The 20,956-nt window shown below is 44.5% G+C and overlaps 1 protein-coding gene across 4 annotated transcripts in view; it reads right to left on the minus strand.

Annotated features, from left to right (window-relative positions):
- Positions 1-3,235: 3,235 nt before the first annotated feature.
- The window catches only part of PTPRU (protein tyrosine phosphatase receptor type U), a gene marked incomplete at its 3' end in the record, with an annotated part of 63,975 nt that continues 46,254 nt past the window's right edge, over positions 3,236-20,956 (minus strand). For all 4 annotated transcript variants that reach the window (XM_074305542.1, XM_074305541.1, XM_074305543.1 and 1 more), the window contains 5 exon segments: positions 3,236-3,272; positions 3,821-4,094; positions 13,147-13,249; positions 14,753-14,954; positions 15,274-15,383. In XM_074305542.1, the coding sequence (XP_074161643.1) occupies positions 3,236-3,272; positions 3,821-4,094; positions 13,147-13,249; positions 14,753-14,954; positions 15,274-15,383 (726 nt within the window).

Below are 20,956 nucleotides of genomic sequence, written 5' to 3' on the forward strand. Positions count from 1 at the left end.
TCTTTCCTCTGAATTAATAATAAAATGTTTTCTTTGAGGTAGGCCAGTAAAACAAGCATTATTGTTTCCATTTTACGGCTGAATCCAACAACCCTCTCCTAAGTATGTGCTGTGAACACAAGTGGCGACGCCTCTGGAGTCAGGAGAGCTCATCCTCACGAGTTCGAATCTGACCAAATACTTATTGTCTGGGCGACCCTGAAGGCCTCCGTTTCCTCCTCTGTGGAATGAGCTGCAGAAGGAAATGCAAACCGCTCCCGTATCTTTGTCGAGTAAACCCCAAATGGAGCCTCAAAGACTCCGACGTGAGCGATAGAACGAATGCCTGTGCGCCGCACGAGGTAGAAAAAAGATTAGAAATACTCTCTCTGCCCTCACGAATTTACCTTCCATGAAGGGTTATAAGAAGTACTGTGATAAATCGAGCAACCTGGGCATTGTAGAGAACACTGTGAGTTGGAGACAGACAAAACCTGAGTTCAAATCCTGTCTCAGGGTTAGGGTTGTTATTACAAGCAAATAATCTAACTACTCTGGTGCATAATAAATGTTTAAATACATTGGCAGAATTATTCTCAAAGAAGTCTTTTAATTTAATTTAATTTAATTTAATTTAATTTATTTTTAAATTTTTATAAATTTAATTTACATTAAATGTATTATATAGGTATACCTATAGGTGTGCGCATGTAAGCCCAACTGTACATACAAAATTCATATGCAATTCATACATAATTCTCTTTTTTTGTTCTGCTTGAACATTGGGAAGGGGAGATGCTGATTAAGTTTAGACTAAATTTAAGAATTAGTTTAAAAAATGCTCATGCTTTCTTATTGATGGATGGACAAACGTGCTTCCGAGTGTCCATATGCTCAAGGCTACAGGAGAAAACATCAGTCCCAGGGAAGAACAGCAGGCTCACTACCAGGCCGCGAGCTACCCTAATGAGGGGCCGCTAATTTCTCTTCCATCCCCCTTTGGGCCTTGGCTGATGATAACGATACTGTTGGGGAAGAAGGGCAGCTATGATGGCGATAACAGCTGGCCTGCAGCTTGGGCCGGGGAGACCCCGAGGGGCTTCGGTCTCGGGACGCCCATTGCCGTCCCACCTCAGGCCTGCTCTCACCTGGGTATCAGGACAGCCTAGATGGGACCCGGAACGCTGGGACACCCAAATCCACTCCTGCGGAGAGCAACCGCAGAGCTAGAAATCAAGTCGGAAGCAAAGCCCAGGATTCTCCCAGGGTCTCAGCTCCAGCCTGACAAGCCCGACTGGGCGCGCACACCTGGGACGGTCGGAGGGCCGAAGCCCCGCCCCCTGACAGCACGAGCCCACTCCCTCTCTCTGCAGCCTCCCTAAGCGTCCTCGGGGCTACGCAGGGATATGAGTGAGCCTCCGGGGAACTCCAGCCAGCCCTGCGCACCCTTCCTCGGAGGGGGATGGCAGACTGGCTGCTTCTCGCGGCCTCCTCCAGCCTCCTCCCTCCACACCGGGGCTGCCCAGCCTGCCCCGTCATCCGCGTAGGAGCCCTTCTCAGGCCCTGCCCCTGCCCCTGCCCTCCCGCTCCCCAAAGCTAGCTCTTTCCCCCCTCACGGCACTGGACAAAAGAAGAGGACGTCTCGGCCAAGCTCAGCGGCACCTTCACTAGCTCCCCAAATGTCACACCCTAGGAAAGCATCAGCCCGCAGCTGCCTAATGAGTCCAAGCTCTATAAACAAGGGGGAGGAAAAGCAGAGAAACCCCACAGACCTCCGCTCCGGCCTCCCCGAAGTGCGGCAAGGGGCATCTGCCCTTTATCCAAAGCCGCCCGCCAGTCAGCCACTGGGCATTCTTTAAGTGCTTCCAAGTGCCAGACACTGTGCGGCTAAGTGCTGGGGAGGCCAAAACCGAAAACCAAAACCCCGGTCTTTGTCTGCCAGGGGCGCACACTCCAATGGGTAAGACACCGTGCAAATAATTACGTATATCCAAGGACCTGAATGGCTGCAGAGAAACTGGTGTGTGTGTGTGTGTGAGAGTGTGTGTGATTGTGTGTATGTGTATGTGTGTGTATGTGTGTGTGAGTGTGTATATGTGTGAGTGTATGTGTGTGTGATTGTGTGTGTATGTTTGTATGTGTGGGCATGTGTCTATGTGTGAGTGTGTGTGTGTATGTGAGTGTGTGTGTATGTGTGTATGTGTATGTGTGTATGTGTGTGTATGTTTGTGTGTGTATGTGTGTGTTTGTGTGTGTATGTGTGTATGTGTGAGTGTGTGTGTGTATGTGTGTGTGAGTGTGTATATGTGTGAGTGTATGTGTGTGTGATTGTGTGTGTGTTTGTATGTGTGTGCATGTGTGTATGTGTGAGTGTGTGTGTATATGTGTGTGAGTGTGTGTGTGTATGTGTGTATGTGTATGTGTGTATGTGTGTGTATGTTTGTGTGTTTGTGTGTGTTTGTGTGTGTATGCGTGTATGTGTGTATGTGTGAGTGTGTGTGTGTATGTGTGTGTGTGTGAGTGTTTGTGTGTGTGTATGTGTGTGTGAGTGTGTGTGATTATGTGTATGTGTGTATGTGTGTGTGTGTTTGTGTGTATGTATGTGTGTGTGTGTGTGTAAGCTTGTGTGGGGAAGGACTAGCTGCCGATGACAGGAAGGGGACAAAGAAAGGCCCTGTACCATCCCTTAATGACCCAAGGCTAAACGGGCTTTCTCCCTAACAGTTAGTTACAAGGGATCAGGAGAGAGAACAAAATAACTCTTCTCTGCTTTTCCTCCACATCCTTTCTTTCCTAAAGCTACTCCAAAAGAAGGTCAAATTTGAACCTTATGGAAGATCAGGGCTGCAAGAAGCCCCGAGGACCTTCTCCCCCAAAACATTCATTTAACAGATGAGGAAACTGAGGTTCAGAGAAATTCAGCGCGCTTAGTGTCTCGTGGTTCGGGTCTGATGGGAGACGACACGCCCACAGAGACCACGTTGACAGCTCCAGGCTGGGACCTGGGTTGGGACTACATGATCCACATCGATGATCAGCCTCCTCCAGTGGGAATGGGGATCAATCAGTTCCCCACCTATGAGCAATCCTACTGGTACGCCTCTTGCACGCCGTTCTGTGGCTGGCCCTCACCCCACCTCCCCAAAATGAGCTCAGGGAAAAGCCAGCCAGGAACTCTGTGGAGCAAAGGGCAGCGGGTCCGCTTATGGGAAGGGGGGGAGGGTTAGGAGGATGAGGAGGATAAGCAGGGTCCTACCTTTGCGAGCAATCCGAATGCAGTTCAACCGGGTTTCCTGAGGAGACATGCATGAGATAGGGAAGGTCAATCCCACTGAGCCTGGCGCTCGGGGCCAGCCATGGTCCCCCAGCCTCCCCCGGCCTCACAGGACGGGGCCCGCGAAGCCTCCTGCCCTCTCTCTCACCGTCTCACACAGGCTAGTTAGGAGAATCAAGTCGAGGCTCAGATGGCCAAATGGGTCATATTTAAGAGGCATGAAACAAGCTGGGGAGACTGAGGGAAGAAGATGGAGGGAGGGAGCCTCAGGGATCCCAGGACAAGAACTTTCAAGATCATCTGGTCCAGTCTCCTCCTATAAGGACTGAGGAAACTGAGGCCCAGAAAAGTTCACAGCCATCTGAGATCATGGCAGGGTCCCAATCTGGATTTAAACCCAGACTGCAAAGCCAGAACTCTTCCCACCATCCCCTCACTGCCTTTGGGTATCAAGACAGGGTTTGGACTTGCTCGGACCCCGCAGCCTGGCTCCCGAGGAAGAATACTGCTGTTCTGAGGACAAAGGGGAAGCCTCCCCACCCCTGCCAGCCCCAGGCCGCTCCATACCCCCTTCAAGTGGCTCGTGGCCTGGAAGTAGATGAGATATGCCTTCTTGGGCTCCAGCGGTGGGTTCCAGTAGCCACGGTACGTCTGGTTGTCGCCCACAGTGAAAGGCGTGGCCTCCAGGAGGCTGCTGGCTGGCAGTTCTGCCCCAAAATAATGGACCGCTCCCCGGGCAAGGGCAGCGTCAAAGGTCAATGGCACCGGGAAGCAGTCCTGACCTCCAGGCTCCCGCTTCATCCTCCGGGCGCGGTCCTCTTCCACTATCACCTGGTATACACTGAGCACAGGAGAAGCAAGACAGAGCATCAGGATAGGGCATGGGGGGGGGCCTGGCAGGGAGAGCAGAAACATCCCACCCCCCAGTGACCTTGGCAATATCAGGGGGACCTGAAGGCTCATCCCCAAACACGCACACACACAGGAATGGAGCTCCAAGGCCAAAAGAGGCTGCGCAAGCCCACCTACTCATTTCATACAGGAGAAAATTCTGGTCCAGACAACTGGAGTGAGTGTCAGAGGTCACACATCAGAGGAAAGATTGGAACTCGGGTCCTGACTTGAAATCTATCAACTTTTGCACTGAATCACTCTGTTCACCCAAATTCAAAGTCATTGACCTAGCCTTGAGTCAGATCCAGGATCTCCCTGGCCAAGCATTCTGTCTCTAGCAGCAGAACCAAGAGGGAAAGTGGAAGAAACCTTTCTCACACCTTCCTGCTCCCCTTCAAAGGTGGGAGCCCTGGCTTATGGAGCCCTGGAGACTACGCCTGGCCATTCTCTTTGTCTCTCTGGATCTCAGTTTCCTCCTTTGTAAAGTGGAAGGATTGAACTAGGTGATCACTAAGAGAAGAATTGGCCCCTCCCAGCTCTGACCTCCCGGGTTCTAAGGGCCCTCCCAGCTCTGACATCCCGGGTTCTAAGGGCCCTCCCAGCTCTGACATCCCAGGTTCTAAGGGCCCTCCCAGCTCTGACCTCCCGGGTTCTAAGGGCCCTCCCAGCTCTGACCTCCTGGGTTCTAAGGGCCCTCCCAGCTCTGACCTCCTGGGTTCTAAGGGCCCTCCCAGCTCTGACCTCCTGGGCTCTAAGGGCTCTCCCAGCTCTGACCTCCCGGTTCTAAGGGCCCTCAAATGTGACATCCCGGGTTCTAAGGGCCCTCCCAGCTCTGACCTCCCGGGTTCTAAGGGCCCTCTCAGCTCTGACCTCCTGGGTTCTAAGGGCCCTCTCAGCTCTGACCTCCTGGGTTCTAAGGGCCCTCCCAGCTCTGACCTCCTGGGTTCCAAGGGCCCTCCCAGCTCTGACCTCCTGGGTTCTAAGGGCCCTCCCAGCTCTGACCTCCTGGGTTCTAAGGGCCCTCCCAGCTCTGACCTCCTGGGTTCTAAGGGCCCTCCCAACTCTGACCTCCCGGGTTCTAAGGGCCCTCCCATCTTTGACACTCTTGGTTCTAAGGGCCCTCCCAGCTCTGATCTCCTGGGTTCTAAGGGCCCTCCCAGCTCTGACCTCCTGGGTTCTAAGGGCCCTCCCAGCTCTGACCTCCTGGGTTCTAAGGGCCCTCCCAGCTCTGACCTCCTGGGTTCTAAGGGCCCTCTCAGCTCTGACCTCCCGGGTTCTAAGGGCCCTCCCAGCTCTGACCTCCCGGGTTCTAAGGACCCTCCCAGCTCTGACCTCCTGGGTTCTAAGGGCCCTCCCAGCTCTGACCTCCTGGGTTCTAAGGGCCCTCCCAGCTCTGACCTCCTGGGTTCTAAGGGCCCTCCCAGCTCTGACCTCCTGGGTTCTAAGGGCCCTCCCAGCTCTGACATCCTGGGTTCTAAGGCCCTCCCAGCTCTGACCTCCTGGGTTCTAAGGGCCCTCCCAGCTCTGACCTCCCGGGTTCTAAGGGCCCTCCCAGCTCTGACCTCCTGGGTTCTAAGGGCCCTCCCAGCTCTGACATCCTGGGTTCTAAGGGCCCTCCCAGCTCACACATTCTGTGATCTAAGATGTCCCTACACACATAGACACGCCTCCCTTATGCTCTAAAATGCTATGATTTTATATTTCCTTAGTAACCATTATGGCTTTGTTAGCCATGATTTAGCTAAATGTTTAGCTATTTATATTTTTGGCCTGTCCTACCTCTTGGGCTAACTAGTTCCATGAAATAATAATAGCTTGCAATTCTAAAGCACTTAATAGCTACAGCACCCCCTCAGAAGTAAGTAGTATATACTTATATTATTATCCCTATAGAGAGACACCAAGACTCAGCAAGTAAAATTAAGTTGGTCAAGGTCACTTAGATAGTCAATAAGAGAACATGGGCCCAGTTCTGGAGAACTGCTATTTCAGGGACAATAGAATGTAGTAGACAAAGCGATGGGTTTAGAGTCAGGGAAGATTTTCATTCTGTTTCTGAAACTAAGCGATTTGGGCCATAGATTTAACCTCGCTGAACCTCAGTTTACTGAACTGTAAAATAGAGACAATAACAATCCCAACAATATGCCCTTTATGGTTTTGTGGTAAGGCTCAAATGCAATAATAGGATCATAGATTTAGCAGTGGAGGGATCTTAGAAGCCATAAAGGCTAACAGATAAGGAGACAGGCCCAGATAGACCCAGAACTCAGCCAGAATCACCAGCTAGTAAGTGTCCAAGATAGGCCCGAAACTCCCATCTTCCTGCTCCCAAGTCCACTGCACTGCAGCTCAACACTCTTGTAACTGGAGATTGATAATATAGGTAAAGCACTTTGCAAATCTTAAGTTGTTACAGAAATGTCAGCTGATATCCTTCTGAGATTTGATGATTAAAATTCTGTTTTCCCTCCGTTGTTTTGATTAGATTATAAACTTTAAACCTATCCCATTTTCATCTTGCCTGCTATGTCTATACATTAGCAGTTGCCTCTTCCCCCCACCCCCCACTCCTCTTGATCATCTAATTATCTTCCCTAACCCCCTTAGCTCCAGAAAAGCTCCTTTGGGGGATGGTAACCAGCCCTACACATGGGCTCTGAGGTGGAAACTATGGTGTATGTTGTTTTTTTTTTCTCCCAAAGCCTTAAGTTTGTTCTTTGTCATGGCATCGGCATATGGGCATTTTCTGATCACTTTTTCTTCCAAAACTCATTATCCCACAAACATGGCTAGGAAACAGGAGAGAGAAAAGAAGAAACATATGAGAAAGGACTGTAGATTTAAGATTGAAAAGGACCTTAGAAGTAATTGAGCCCAATTCCTTTATTTTACACTGCCACCACCTTCTCATAAGGGAGAAATAAGGAGAAAGAAGAGGGTAGGAGAACTGAAGAGGGACATGTTATCCAACAAAGAAAGTTACCTACGATAAAACATTCTATAAATGCTCTCTCTTATCTCAGTCAGCTGATGTCACCAAGTCTCAGAAAGCAGTTAAAAGGACCAGCCCCTTCCTCAATTAATTCTCTTATTTCTGGGGAAATGAAAGACCTCCAAGTCCAGGACAGTACCACAGCCAGAGCTTCTTATCTCTGGGCACCATTTCTTTAATAGACTCTCTCAGTCCTGCCCCAGCAGAGTTGGCTGTGCCCTCCATCTGATAGCTCAACTGGTCCTGAGTATTTTCACTGGCCCCCATCTGAGAGCTTGGAAGGCAGGAAAAAGAGAAGGATGAGTCACACAATCCCCCTGGAGAGATGGTCTCAGAGATAACCTCCCTGTGCCCAGAAAGAAGCAACGACCTTGTCCACTAATTACAAACGTGAGTCCCATATGGCTTATGTATAGATGCACTGCATGTGATGTACTGTAAACACTAGGTGTTTTCTGGGGAATGTTCCCTGGTTGGAGGATATATCTGTGAAAATCTAAACCCAAGGATCCGGACGGAAACAGCAGGAAGAATGGGACATATATCAAAAGGCTTAACTGGATACCATTGGTGACAATCTGGTCAGGCCTTGCAAGTGGGGAGTGGAATCAGCCAAACTGGCTTCTCCTCACAAACAATCCTCCCATCTGGCTATCGCACATGTCTGAAAGCACTCCTTTCCCACCTCTACTTCAGAAAGTACCTCTCTTTCTTTAAGACACAGATCAGTTTTCCAAATGAAGGTTTCCTGATTCCACCAATGGCTAGGACCCTCTTCCTAAATAACAAAGATATAGATAGATAGATAGATAGATAGATAGATAGATAGATAGATAGATAGAGGTAAATGATGAAAGAAAGAAAGAAAGAAAGAAAGAAAGAAAGAAAGAAAGAAAGAAAGAAAGAAAGAAAGAAAGAAAGAAAGAAAGAAAGAAAGAAAGAAAGAAAGAAAGAAAGAAAGAAAGGAAGGAAGGAAGGAAGGAAGGAAGGAAGGAAGGAAGGAAGGAAGGAAGGAAGGAAGGAAGGAAGGAAGGAAGGAAGAAAGAAAGAAGGTACATGATAAATACATGATAGAAGATATAGATAGATGATAGACAGATCTAGGTAGATAGATGGATGGATGGATAGATGAGAGATATAGATAAATGACAGATAGATGGATAGATAGATGGATGATGGACAGATATAGGTAGATGGATAGATGGATGGATGTAGATATATACATATATATGTATTGTGTATCTGTATATATACATGTATGGGTGTAATTATATGTGTATATTGTGTTTCTGTGAGGGAGTGTGTGTGTGTGTGTGTATACACACAATGTTTATCCTATATATATTTTCATATTTACTTATTATCTTCCCCATTAAAATATAAGGTCCCCGAAAGCAGACATGATTTCTTTGCACTTTTATCAGCAGTGCCTAACAGTGGTCCTCAAACTTTTTAAATAGGGGGCCAGTTCACTGTCCCTCAGACTGTTGGAGGGCCGGACTATAGTAAAAACAAAAGCTCACACTGTCTCTGCCCCTTAGCCCATTTGCCATTACCTGGTGGGCCACATAAACGTCCTCAGTGGGCCACATCTGGCCCACGGGCTGTAGTTTGAGAACCCCTGGCCTAGGGCATTACCTGGAACATGGAAGATACTAATGGACCCAAGTAGAGAGAGAAGTGCTCCAGGTCTCTGTCCTTGGTGCTGCTCTCTTCAGTCTCATCACTTACTCTCATGAGAACAGTAATGACATGCTCATCAAATTGGGGATCTACATGAGCTAGAAAGGACAGCTGAGAAGTTAGATGATTAATTCAGGAATCCCAAAAAAACCTCACAAAGTTAGTACAATGAAACAAACTTTCAAAAATTCATCAATAAGAAAAATGAAAGGAGGCATATTTCAGTTCCATATAAAACTGATCCAGTTTTTTTTAATATGTTGGGGAAGAGGGGATCTGAGCTGCATGGTTTCTAAAGGCCTTTCCAGTACCAAATTTATGAATCTAAGCTTCTAAGGAAAACTTCCTAAAAATCAGAAAAGTCACAAATTGGAGAGACGCCTTGTGTTACAAAAAGAGTAAAAGTTACAGAGTTCAATTTAGGTATGAGATTGGGAAAAACTTTCTAACAATTAGATAGGGTATAGGGAAAGACCTGTGGTCTTTTTTGATGTACAGAGCTCATTCAGACCAGCACTTGTTCTATATATTGGAATCATAGAGATTTGCCTCAAGCACTAAGAATTAAAGTGACTTGCTTGAGGGTCACACAGTCAGTAAGTCCGAGGTAGGACCTGGTTAGATGAAATGACCTCTAAAGTTTCTCCTTGCCTTAAATTTATGATCCCAGATTTTTGCAGATGAGGAAACTGAGGCTCAGAGAAAGGAAGGGCCTAGTCCAAGGCAGAACCTAGTCCAAGGTCATTGGAATTGTTCAAAAGTAGAAGGGGCCACATGGGGGGAGCTTTCCTCCCTGGAGATCTTCAAGCAGAGCCTGGAAGATCACTTGTCATGTATGTTATAGTGAGGATTCCTTTAAGGAATGGATTGGACCGGATGGCTCCTAACCATCCTTCCCCTCCAGCTTTCAAATTCAGGGAAGTCATGGAGGGCATTGGATTAGAAGCCCTCAAAGGTCCCTTTCAACTCTCAGGTTCCATGGGTTTGAGAGAAGATGGTGTTGGAAAGTCAGATCAAGGTCATGATGACTGTGCCAATCAAGGTCAAGACCCAGAAGTTAGGAAGGGAACAGAAAGCCAGGCCAGCCTCCAAGACCAGATTAAGGACATCTCAGGCTAGGATCTCCCTGCTCTATCACCAGAACATCCGGAACTCTGGAAATTCATGCCCTTTTGCCCTAATGTGTAAGCCTCTAATGACATGAGTCTTCAAATGTGGATTCTCTGCCCACCCCACTGACAAAAGATCACAATCCCTTTGTATCTCAGTTGTCAGGCTTTGAAAGTGGCAGGGACTGGACAATTATAACTCTATATAATGAGCATCTCTGAACATAGCCAGACCTGCCCTTGAACCCTTTCCAGCTCAGGAGGATTGCTTTATCTTGCATGCTGATCACTTACAAAAATAGGAATCCCAGTCATTTTCTCACCATAATAGTGACAGGATTTTTGGAAAAGATTTTTATTTCAGTATGTAGAAGTAAGATACTTTGGGGAAATTATTATCATTATTATAAATATTAACTAATCCACATTAATAATAATGATAAACATTTATAAAAACAAATTAAGATTTGCAAAGAAGTTTATATGTTATTTAATTTGATTCTCACAGCAACCTTAGAAAGCAGGAACTATTATTATCTCTGTTTTGCACATGAAGAAATAGCCTGAGAAAAGTAACCTGACTTGTCCCAGTGTCATGCAGCCAGTAAATATCTGAGACAGGATTCAAACTCAGGTCTTCCCGACTTCAAGAAATGGAGTTTCAGACTTATTGAGCTGCCCCAAAAGGAAGACCAGTTAGTCATAAGAGGAAAACTGGGAAACCTGGAGGGAGAAAAGCAATCTGGTGGGAGAAGTTCAGGAGCAGGAAGGGAGAATTTTTGTGCGAACTACCTAAAAAACCAGTTAATTATGCCATCTACAGCAGGCTGTAGAAAAGAGGTTCAGTTCTATCGCAGTCTGCTCTTCCCAGGGATGGCTCTAGGAAAGAGGAAGCTTCAAGCACTCGCGCGCTCTCTCTCTCTCTCTGTCTCTCTCTTTCTCTCTCTCTCTCTCTCTCTCTCTCTCTCTCTCTCTCTCTCTCTCTCTCTCTCTCTCTGTCTCTCTCTGTCTCTCTCTGTCTCTCTCTCTCTCTCTGTCTCTCTCTCTCTCTCTCTCTCTCTCTCTCTCTCTCTCTGTGTGTGTGTGTGTGTGTGTGTCTCTGTCTCTCTCTCTCTCTCTGTCTCTCTCTGTCTCTCTCTTTCTCTCTGTCTCTCTCTGTCTCTCTCTGTCTCTCTCTGTCTCTCTCTGTCTCTCTGTCTCTGTCTCTCTCTGTCTGTCTCTCTGTCTCTCTCTGTGTGTGTCTCTCTCTCTGTCTCTCTTCTCTCTCTCTCTCTCTCTCTCTCTCTCTCTCTCTCTCTCTCTCTCTCTCTCTCTCGTTGTGTGGGTGTCTCTCTCTGTATTTCTCTCTGTGTCTCTGTCTTTCTGTCTGTCTCTGTTTCTCCCTCCCATCAGTGACTCTGTCTCTCTCTTTCTCACTCTCCACTCTCTCTGTCTCTGTCTCTCTCTATGTGTCTCTGTCTCTACCTCTGTCTCTCTGACTCTCTCTGTCTCTCTCTCTGTCTCTCATCTCTCTCTTTCTCTCTCTCTCTTTCTGTCTCTCTCGTTCTCTTTTTTTTTCTCTTGCCCTGTGGCTGTGAAAACCCACCTAATGAGAGGCTCCCCTACATCCTTGTCTCCATGGTAACAAGCCAGACACCACTCGCTATCATCCCTAGGGGCAAGGGGATGAGTGGGGGATAGATAGGCACTGCCCCAGAGTAATACCAGTATTGTCATCACTAATATAAATAATGAGATTAATATTATGAAAGCAGCCCTTTTAACAACAGCCAAAAAATGCCACAAACCTAACCTTCTTTCATAAGTTAGGGGCAGGTTAAGGAGAAAAGAAGTATCTTCCTTACTGATCACAAATGAACCACTTTGGATTGTCTCCATCCCCTAATCAGGCACCCATCTCATTCACAATTCCAAAACACAGTCCCTAATCTCCTACTTCCTTATATGCTTTACCAACCTGGAGCCCTTCCACACTGTAGATTAGAGGAGAGGGGCTAGACTCTATCCTGTTTCAATGGCGGCAAAGAGACATGGAGAAGAGGAAGTTCTCCCAAAGTGTACAATGTCTACACTGACTGCTATCCCTCAATGATTAGCTTCCTCCACATTCAGCAGGTAGAGTAGCCAACATCCCCAGTGACCAACACTCAGTGATCAGAGACCAACATGCAAACTGACAAATCCCTACATTAGCTAACACCCCCACTGCCAGATACTATCAATAACCAGAATCTTCTGTTGCCATTATACCACAGTCAACCTACTTAATGACTAGTATCCACAGGAACCGATGTCTTCAATGACCTACACCATCAGTGACCAGTGTCCCATGCTGACCAGCATCCTCAAAGATCAGCACCCTGGCTAGCTAGTATCTTCAATGACTAATATCCATATTGACCCACGTTCTTTATAACCAGGATTTCCAGAGATCAGAGTCCAACAGTGTCTTAGTAACCAGAATCCATAGTATCCAGCTTCCACAGTGGTCCATCTCCTCAGTAACCAATATCCTCAATACATCCGGAGTAGCCAGTGTCCTTGGTAACCAATATCCATAGTGACCAAAATTCAAGGGAATGCTCTCTTCGGTGCTAGTCTATGACTACCATCTTTGCACATCAGGAATCCATAGTGAACAGAATGATCAGGGTTCCAGTAAGCACTGTCTTCAACAATCAGTGGCCTAGTACCCAGAGTGCCAACATCTTTGGAGTCCAGGATTCACAGTGAACAATAAGCTTTAACAACTAGGAACAACAATGACCAATGGCCTTAGTGACCAGTATTCTCAGGGACCACCATCCTCAGTGACTGGTGTCCTTAGTGACAAAAACCTCAGCAACCAGAGTCCTCAGTGACCAGGGTGAATAAAGTCAAAGCTGGAGCCAAACTGCCAACCAAACTCTCCAAAAGAGAAAAGACCTCGTCCTACTCCAACCATATTTCCTTCCCAGGTCATAGACCTTCAGGAAACAATCTCTTCTCATTGGGATATTCAGCTACCTGCCCCAGGAGGAAGAAGAAGCAGAGAGAAAAATGGATTTGGGAACTTGGAGAAAAGGTAAGGGAGCTGATGTCAAACTAAAAAAAAAAATGGAACCACAAACCAAAAGAGAAGGAATATAATTAGGTAAAAAAAACCAAAAGGGAGGAAAAAACAGGCGGGGAAGGTCCCACAGGACTCAGACCTTCCCCAATGAGCATCCTACCTGATGGGGGCCCCGCGTCCTTGCGCTGGTCTCAGCAGCACTGTGATGGTGCTTTCTGACTCCCCCAGTGGGGATGGCATGTCCCCATAGTCAAAGCTCGGAGCTGGGAAGGGAGAGATGAGGAGGAGTGAGCCATTCAGAGCACCTTGATTCCAGATATCATGACCACTGTTCCTGAGACTCCTGTATACCTGATTTCTCTCTTCCCTTAATACCCAAGGCTCCTGAGCCCTCCTGTCCTAGCCTCCCAGATATCTCCATCTTTATCCTTCCTGATCTTCAATCATCAGTCTTCCTTCTCCCTGGAAGCCCACCTTTCTGATTACTTAATCTCCAGCCTCCCTAACATTCAGCCCCTACACTCCCTGATCCCTTGGTTCCAACCTCCCTGACCTCATTGTCCCTAGCATCTATGACTACTTAACAGCTAAACTTCCTGACCCCTCCTGTCCTCAGCTTTTTTTGACCCTTCAGTCCCCAGTTCCCCCAATCCCTTCCTCTCGAGCCTCAATGATCCTTGTGTCCATGATCTCACTGACCCCTGATTATCCAACCTTCCTGACTCCCCCTAAGCTCTCTTCTCCTTTGATCTCTAACCTCCCAAACACCTTGTTCCCAGCCTTCCTGATCTTTCAGGGCATCTTTTGGCTGCCAATCTCCATATCTGCAATCTCTCTGACTTCTTAATATCCAACTTTCTTAAGTTCTTCCAGATCTTTCATTTCCTCCCTAAACCTCCAAACTCTAGTCCTCTGATCCATTGGTCCCCAACCTCCATGATCCCTCAGGATCCATGACTTCTCTGACTCTCCTTTCCCTTTCCCCTAACCCCTCACTGCAGTACAAGTCCCCAACATACCTGATACTTCAGAACCCTGTCTCCCTGATTTCTCCCATCTCCAGTCTCCCTGACATTACTGTTGTCTGCTTCTCTGATCCCTCTCTATGTCCCCTGCCTTCCTAACCCCTCAGGGAAGCAACATAAAAGGCCAGAGATAGGGTCTAGATCTGTGATTCCACTGGGATAGAGACCTTCTAGGTGAAGAAACTCCCCTTATAAATTCAGGTCAGCATCTCCTCTGCAACCATAGTCTTAGAGGTTGCCTAGAGTTCTGAGACATTAAGAGCCCAATGTCACACAGTTCTAACACACACAGAGGTAAGAAAAAGCCCTCAGTCTTCCAGGCTCCAGGATCAGCTCTCTACCCTGTGTTAGAAGGACTGATGGTACACTGAAAATAAAACGCAGACCCTGACTGATCTTCCAAATAAAAGGGACAAAGCTTTCCCCAAATACAGCAGGATACATGCTCAGAAACAAAAAACGATAGGTGACAATGGAACCAGAAATGAACTGAGCCTCTGGACAATGCATGATAACTTATTTGGAAAGGGAGCACTCCCTCATCTTCATATCTCCCCATGAATCTTCACCAAAGCATCCATTTCCCCACCTCCTAATCCTCCAACCCAATGATGATCCTCATCCCCATCAGACTTCTATCAGGATCCACCACATTATTTATTCCTTGGCAAGATACTTCCTCAGGGTTAATCCTCACCACACTGGGACCTCTATTAGAGTATGGAGAATGCATTTGCTCACCAGAGATGTTGGTGGTGATCTCAGTGAGAGCTGTCTGGCCAAAGCCCTTGCCGGTCCTTGCCCTCACAGAGAACAGGTATGTGGTACCCGGATGCAGATTGGAGAACACGTGGTAAGTCTCATTCCGGAGCTTGGACACTGTGCGCCTGGGGCCAGGCACGTTTACTGCAGGGTCTGATGATTCGATGCTCTGATAACTGATCTGGAGACAGGCCAAGGTGGGGAAAAGTCACAGAGAAGAGAGTGTCATTGTCAGGGACCACTGAGATTTAGAGTAGGAAGATAGGTCACTAAGCTTTATGGATGACCTCCCCAACTTTCTCCCCAAAATCTAAAAAGCCCTTCTGATCCCCCACAGATCTTAGAATCAGAAGGCTCTATAGAAGACAACTTCTTTTCTTTCTTTCTTCTTCTCCCACCATCTATCCTTTTCTTCTTCCCTACCCCTTCCCTGAGCTTCTGGCCAATGCTTATGGATCTGTATCTAACCAGAGAACCAAGTCTCAAGGAAATATATCTACCTCATATTGGGTAATGAGGCCATTTGGCTCCAAAGGCTCCTCCCACTTCAGAAATATCATGTCCTCCAAAGGGGTGAAGGTCAGTGACTCTGCTGAGATGCCTCCAGGAACTGTAAGAAAAACCCCACCCCAGACTTTAATTAGTTCACATATAATCAAGAGGGACATCAGTCCTCTAAGAGGAAGAATTTTCTGACCATTAAGATGAAACTCTTACTACAGATGAATTGGGAGCTTCCCTTCTCTGGCAATCTTTAAAAACAGGAGAGCCCTACTCAACCAACGAACATTTATTAAGTGATTTTTATTCCCAGATATTAAAGACAAAAATGAAACAAACCATCCCTATTCACAAGGACTTTTTACCAGTCCAGTATCTTTGCCAAGAAAACTCCAAATGGAATCTCAGAAATTCAGACATGACTGAGCAATAACCATAACCGTTGAGGAGGGGGGGCATTGGCAATTGGGGTATCAAAGATTTCACTTGGAAGATGGTTCTTAAGGTGCATTGAAAAGGAAGAGAAGAATTCTATGTGGTGGAGGTGAGGAAGGGAATTCAGCCAGAGGAAAGATGGGAGACTGAATATCAACTGTGAGGAACCAGTAAGAAATGCTATGGAAAATGCCTGGAACAGCACTTGAAGGCGAGGGGACAGATTGAACAATGAAAGGAAGAAATTTCCATAAAGGAAACTTGGAGCAGAATGAGGTAAGGGGCCGCCGCAGAGGATAAGGTGCCACAGTAGAAAAAGAATGATCATTTTCACATTTCATCAGAGAGGTGATGAATAAGGCATATGCTGTCAAACATGGCCACTAGGTTGATTTGTTTTCCTTCAGTATTCTTCCTGGCTTTAAGGTAAGGTTTTAATTGGAAAGGAGGGATTATTAGGAATAAGAAATATAGGGGTGAGGTGGAGGAAGTACATTGATATATTAATAATTATATAATAAATATATTATTTATAATAAGTTTATATAATTTATATTGTGTTATAAATGATATATTTATAATAAATTTTTATAATTTTATGTTATATTATAATATATTATACCTGTCAAATATGACCACTAGGGTGATTTGTTTTCCTTCAGCATTCTTCCTGGTTATAAGGTAAGGTTTTAATTGGAAAAGAGGAGTTATTAGGAATAAGAAAAATAGGGGTGAAGTGGAGGAAGTACATTGATATATTAATAATTACATAAAATAAAAATATTTATAATAAATTTATATTGTACCATAATATAAATGTGATATATTTATAATAAATGTATATGATTTTATATCATATTATACCTGTTAACATATTTATAATAAGTATAATATTAAATTATATAGTAATTAATAATAATAATAAAGGAATAGATTGCTAAAGGCAGTAAAAATCTTCAGGACCATTTAGTCCAGCACTCTCATACAGCAAAGGAAACAAAGTCTTAGCCAGTGCCTTACACAAGATCACCTCTGGCCAGGGGCAAAACTAGAATCCAAGTGTCTTAACACACAATATGGAATCTTTTTTTAAATGGGTGTTTTGGTTAACATTTATGTCCTGTATGACAGAAAATTCTACTCTCCATGGCCTGGAAAGGTTTACTTTATAAAGAATCACATTTTATAGGCTATATAATAAATAGAGGCCCCAGAGGATAGTGACCCATTGAGGTACCATCTTGAAACCACATTACAAGCACATAAAATGCGTGGCCATGGAACTGGCCCCTTCCCAGTGGCCCACATATTAGTAGTGGGTCCTAAATCTAGGGCTGACAGAGACTTAGCCAGTCATTAAGCCAGCCCCCTCATTTTTGCAGATGGAGACATCAAACCCCAGGGAGTTAAATAATAACCTCAGAATCTGAGACGAAATTTGAACCCATGACTCTGATGCAGAGTTCAACACTTTTATATCCTATACTAACTGAATAAGAATTAATGCAGAATGAAAAAATGCAGAATCAAGGGAACAATCTACACAAAAAGTATAGCAATGTGTTCCCCCTCCAGGGCCATGGTGCCCACCTCACCACCCAGCGAAGAATGAGGAATTGCTGGGATTCCCAGAAGGCTGGGGACACTGGAGGCCTGACTTTCTAGTCTCATCTTGTGTTTTCCTGCTTTAGGGAGTAGACCCTGACCCTAGACACCATTCCTGAATCCATTCAACCCAGAATCACTTTCCAATTAATTGCCCTAATCATTCAGCTGATAACAAGGCTCCCCTAGAGGAAAACTTCAAACTGGAATTGAGCCACCCTAGTTAAGAACAGATTTTATTCTCAGGCTGGGAAGGAAAGAAGCTATTCAGGGAATGATGGTTTCAAAGAAACCAAAAAAGACTTATATGAACTGATGCAGAAGGAAATGAGCAGAACTCGGAGAACAATTTATACAATAACAACGACATTGTATGGAGAAACAACAAAATTGAAATTAAAAACTGATGAAGGCAATGACCAGCCACAATTCAAGAGGAGGTAAAGGATAACACGTCATTTACCTCCTTACAGAAAGGTGATGGACTCAGGATGTAGATTGAGAGATATGGTCTTAGACACAGTCAGTGCAAAAATTTGTCTTGCCTCTGCATATTTGTAACCAGGGTTTTTTTCTTTTTTCTTCCTCTATGTTTTTTTTTCTTTTTATTTCAATAGCAGGGGAGATGGGAGGGAGGAAAATAATTACTCAAAAGAATTAGAAATAAAGTAGATGCCCACAGATTGGGTAATGGCTAAACAAAATGTGGAACATGAATGGAATGGAATATTACTGTGCTTTAAGAGGCAGCTGGTAGCTCATGATAAACCACTTGGCCTGGAATCAAGTGAATTGAAATCTGAATCTCAGATATTTCCTAGTTGTGTGACTCTAGTCAAGTCAATTAATTTCTATTTGCCTCAGTTCCTTCAACTGTAAAATGGGGTTACAATTGCATCCACCTTCCGGGATTATGATGAGCCTTAAACGAGATAGTGTTTTTAAGTGTTTAGAAGACTGCCTGGCACATAGCAGGCACTTCATAAATGCTAAATCCCCTCCCCTTCCCTTCTCCTGTAAGAAACAAAGAACAATATGAAGAGAGAAGCATCAAAGGATGATGCAGAAAAAAGTAAGCAAAGCCAAGAAAACAATATACATAATGACTACAATGGAAACAGAAAAAAATAAAACCGTAAAGCAAGTGAAAATGAATGTTGCAGAATCACAAAGAACAAGCCTGGCTTCAAAGAAGGGAGACAGAGAAGACACCTGCCCCAATTCCTTTTCAGACCTTCGGGGTGGGGGTAGGGAAGATGTCCAGAGATGTGGAACATTGTATTCATCTTCAGAATTTTTTTGTATGTTGATCAAATTTGCTGATTTTTTTCTTCCACATTTTCTTTTTAAAAAAATTATTATTTGCTATAAGGATAGTTGTTGGGAGGGGGAAGGGAGAAGAGGAAGGATATTGAGAAAACTTAAGCAATGTGAAAATAAAAGACATCAATAAAAAAGACATCTTTAAAAATTGTTTATTCATTGAAAACTAATTTTAAGAATATTGCATTTGGAAGCAGATGAGCTTAGAATCCAGTCCTGGATTTGCTACTTGCTGACTGTGGAGCCTCTAGGAAAATAAATGAATGAATGAATAGATAGATAAGTAAATAAATGAATGGATAATAAATGAACAGATAGGTAAACCAAGGAATGAATAAGTGGACAGATATAGACAAATGAATGAATTGATAGATAAATGAATGTATAATAAATGAACTTATAGGTAAATCAAAGATTTTGATTGGAATAAGTGAACAAGTACATAGATAAGTGAAAAATAAATGGATAGATAAATGAATGGATAATAAATGAACAGATAGGTAAATCAAGGAATGAATGAATGAGTAAATAAATAAAGATACCATTTATATAGTACTTATTATGTGCCAGGTACTGTGCTAAGTGCTTTATAAATATAATCTCATTTGATCCTTACAACAACCCTGGAAGGTAAGTACTATTATTATTTCCATTTTATAATTGAGGAAACTGAGGCAAACAGGAGTTATGACTAATCATGCACAACCATACAGTTAATAAAACTCTCAGGCTGGACCTGAACTCCAGGCTGTACTCTTTCTGCTGTATCCCTACTTCTCTTAGGGTCACTCATTAGAGCTGGAACGAAGCTTAAAGATCACGTAAGCTCCTAGAGGACAGGGCTGTTTCATTTTTCTCTCTGTATCTCCAGCACCTAGCAGGGTGCCTGGTATAGAGTAAATACTTAGTCAATTCTTGTTGACTGATTAAGTACACCCATGTCATTTTACAGATGAGGAAATTGAGGCTGATCGGGAATGTGATTTATCCAAAGTCATACTTGCAATATCCTCTAGCTCCAAAGTCAGTCCTCCTTCCATTACTCTAGTTTGCTGCTGCTTGTCAACACCTTTACTAGTACAGACCTTCCTATCCTTAATCCTTAATTCAGCCTCAATGTCAACCAAAAGAGGAAAATAATTTTGCAATGAATGTACAGATTCAAATAAAATTATGAAGGTCTTTCCCTTTGCAATCATGGGAATTGTATGTGTCAATGGGATGGGGGATACGGTACTACCAGCCTGGCAGGGAGAGAGAAGTTATCATTCAGCAAAGTGTGAAACCCTGAGCAAGTGGAGGGCAGGGATCCTCCTGGAAGCATTAATCCCAGAATTTGACAAAAGGAACTAAGATGGTATCAGCCTAGAAGTAGTAAATAAGACAAGAATGAGGCTGTAAGTTCAGGAGGAAGACATATGGTAAGGCAGCATGCAGGCCAGTTAGCCCAGAAAGCTGCCTGGCCTGTATGGCCATTCAGGGTTGTTACAGCAGAGAGATCACTGAGCCCGGAAACTTTGCAATTCCAAGCTCAAAGTTTGTTTTGCTTCACCTTCTCTTCAACTAAGGCTGGTAAAGTCTCATTGGAAAACTCTCATTCACCTCATGCAGGACTATGGGAGTATATTGCTATACATAAAGAGAACAAAGCTACTTAAATTATGGGTCATGATCCTATATGAAGTCACATACCTAAATGTGGGAGTTCCAAAATTATGATTTATTATCAGTAAATGTTTATTTGCATAACTATTTTACATAATTATATACCCAGGGTCACATAAAAATTTCTCAGGCACAAAGGGGGTCACGAGTGGAAAAGGTTTAAGGCATCCTGATATAGCCTATACTGTCAGACTCAGTTAATGGGCTGGTTTGATGAAATAAAATGCTTTTTCTTTCTTCTTTCCTTTCTTCCTTTCTCTTTTATTCTTTCCTTCCTTCCTTTCTTTTTTCTTCATTTCTTCTTTCCCTTCTCTCTTTCTTTTTTCTCTTTTATTTTTTCTTCCTTTCATTCTTCCATCCTTTCTTGCTTCCTCCCTTTATTTTTGTCCTTTCTTTTTTCTTCCTTCTTTTTTTTCTTTCCTTCCTTCCCTCCTTCCTTTCTTTTTTTTTTTTTTTTTTTTTTTTTTTTTTTGGTGAGGCAATTGGGGTTAAGTGACCTTCCCAAGGTCACACAGCTAGGAAGTGTTTAGTGTCTGAGGCCAGATTTGAACTCAAGTCCTCCTAATTTCAGGGCTGGTGCTCTATCCACTGCGCCACCTAGTTGTCCCTTCTTTGTTTTTGTTTTGTTTTTTTTTCTTCCTTCCTTTCTTTCTT

Source organism: Sminthopsis crassicaudata, chromosome 3 (assembly GCF_048593235.1).
Source record: "Sminthopsis crassicaudata isolate SCR6 chromosome 3, ASM4859323v1, whole genome shotgun sequence".
NCBI lineage: Eukaryota > Metazoa > Chordata > Mammalia > Dasyuromorphia > Dasyuridae > Sminthopsis > Sminthopsis crassicaudata.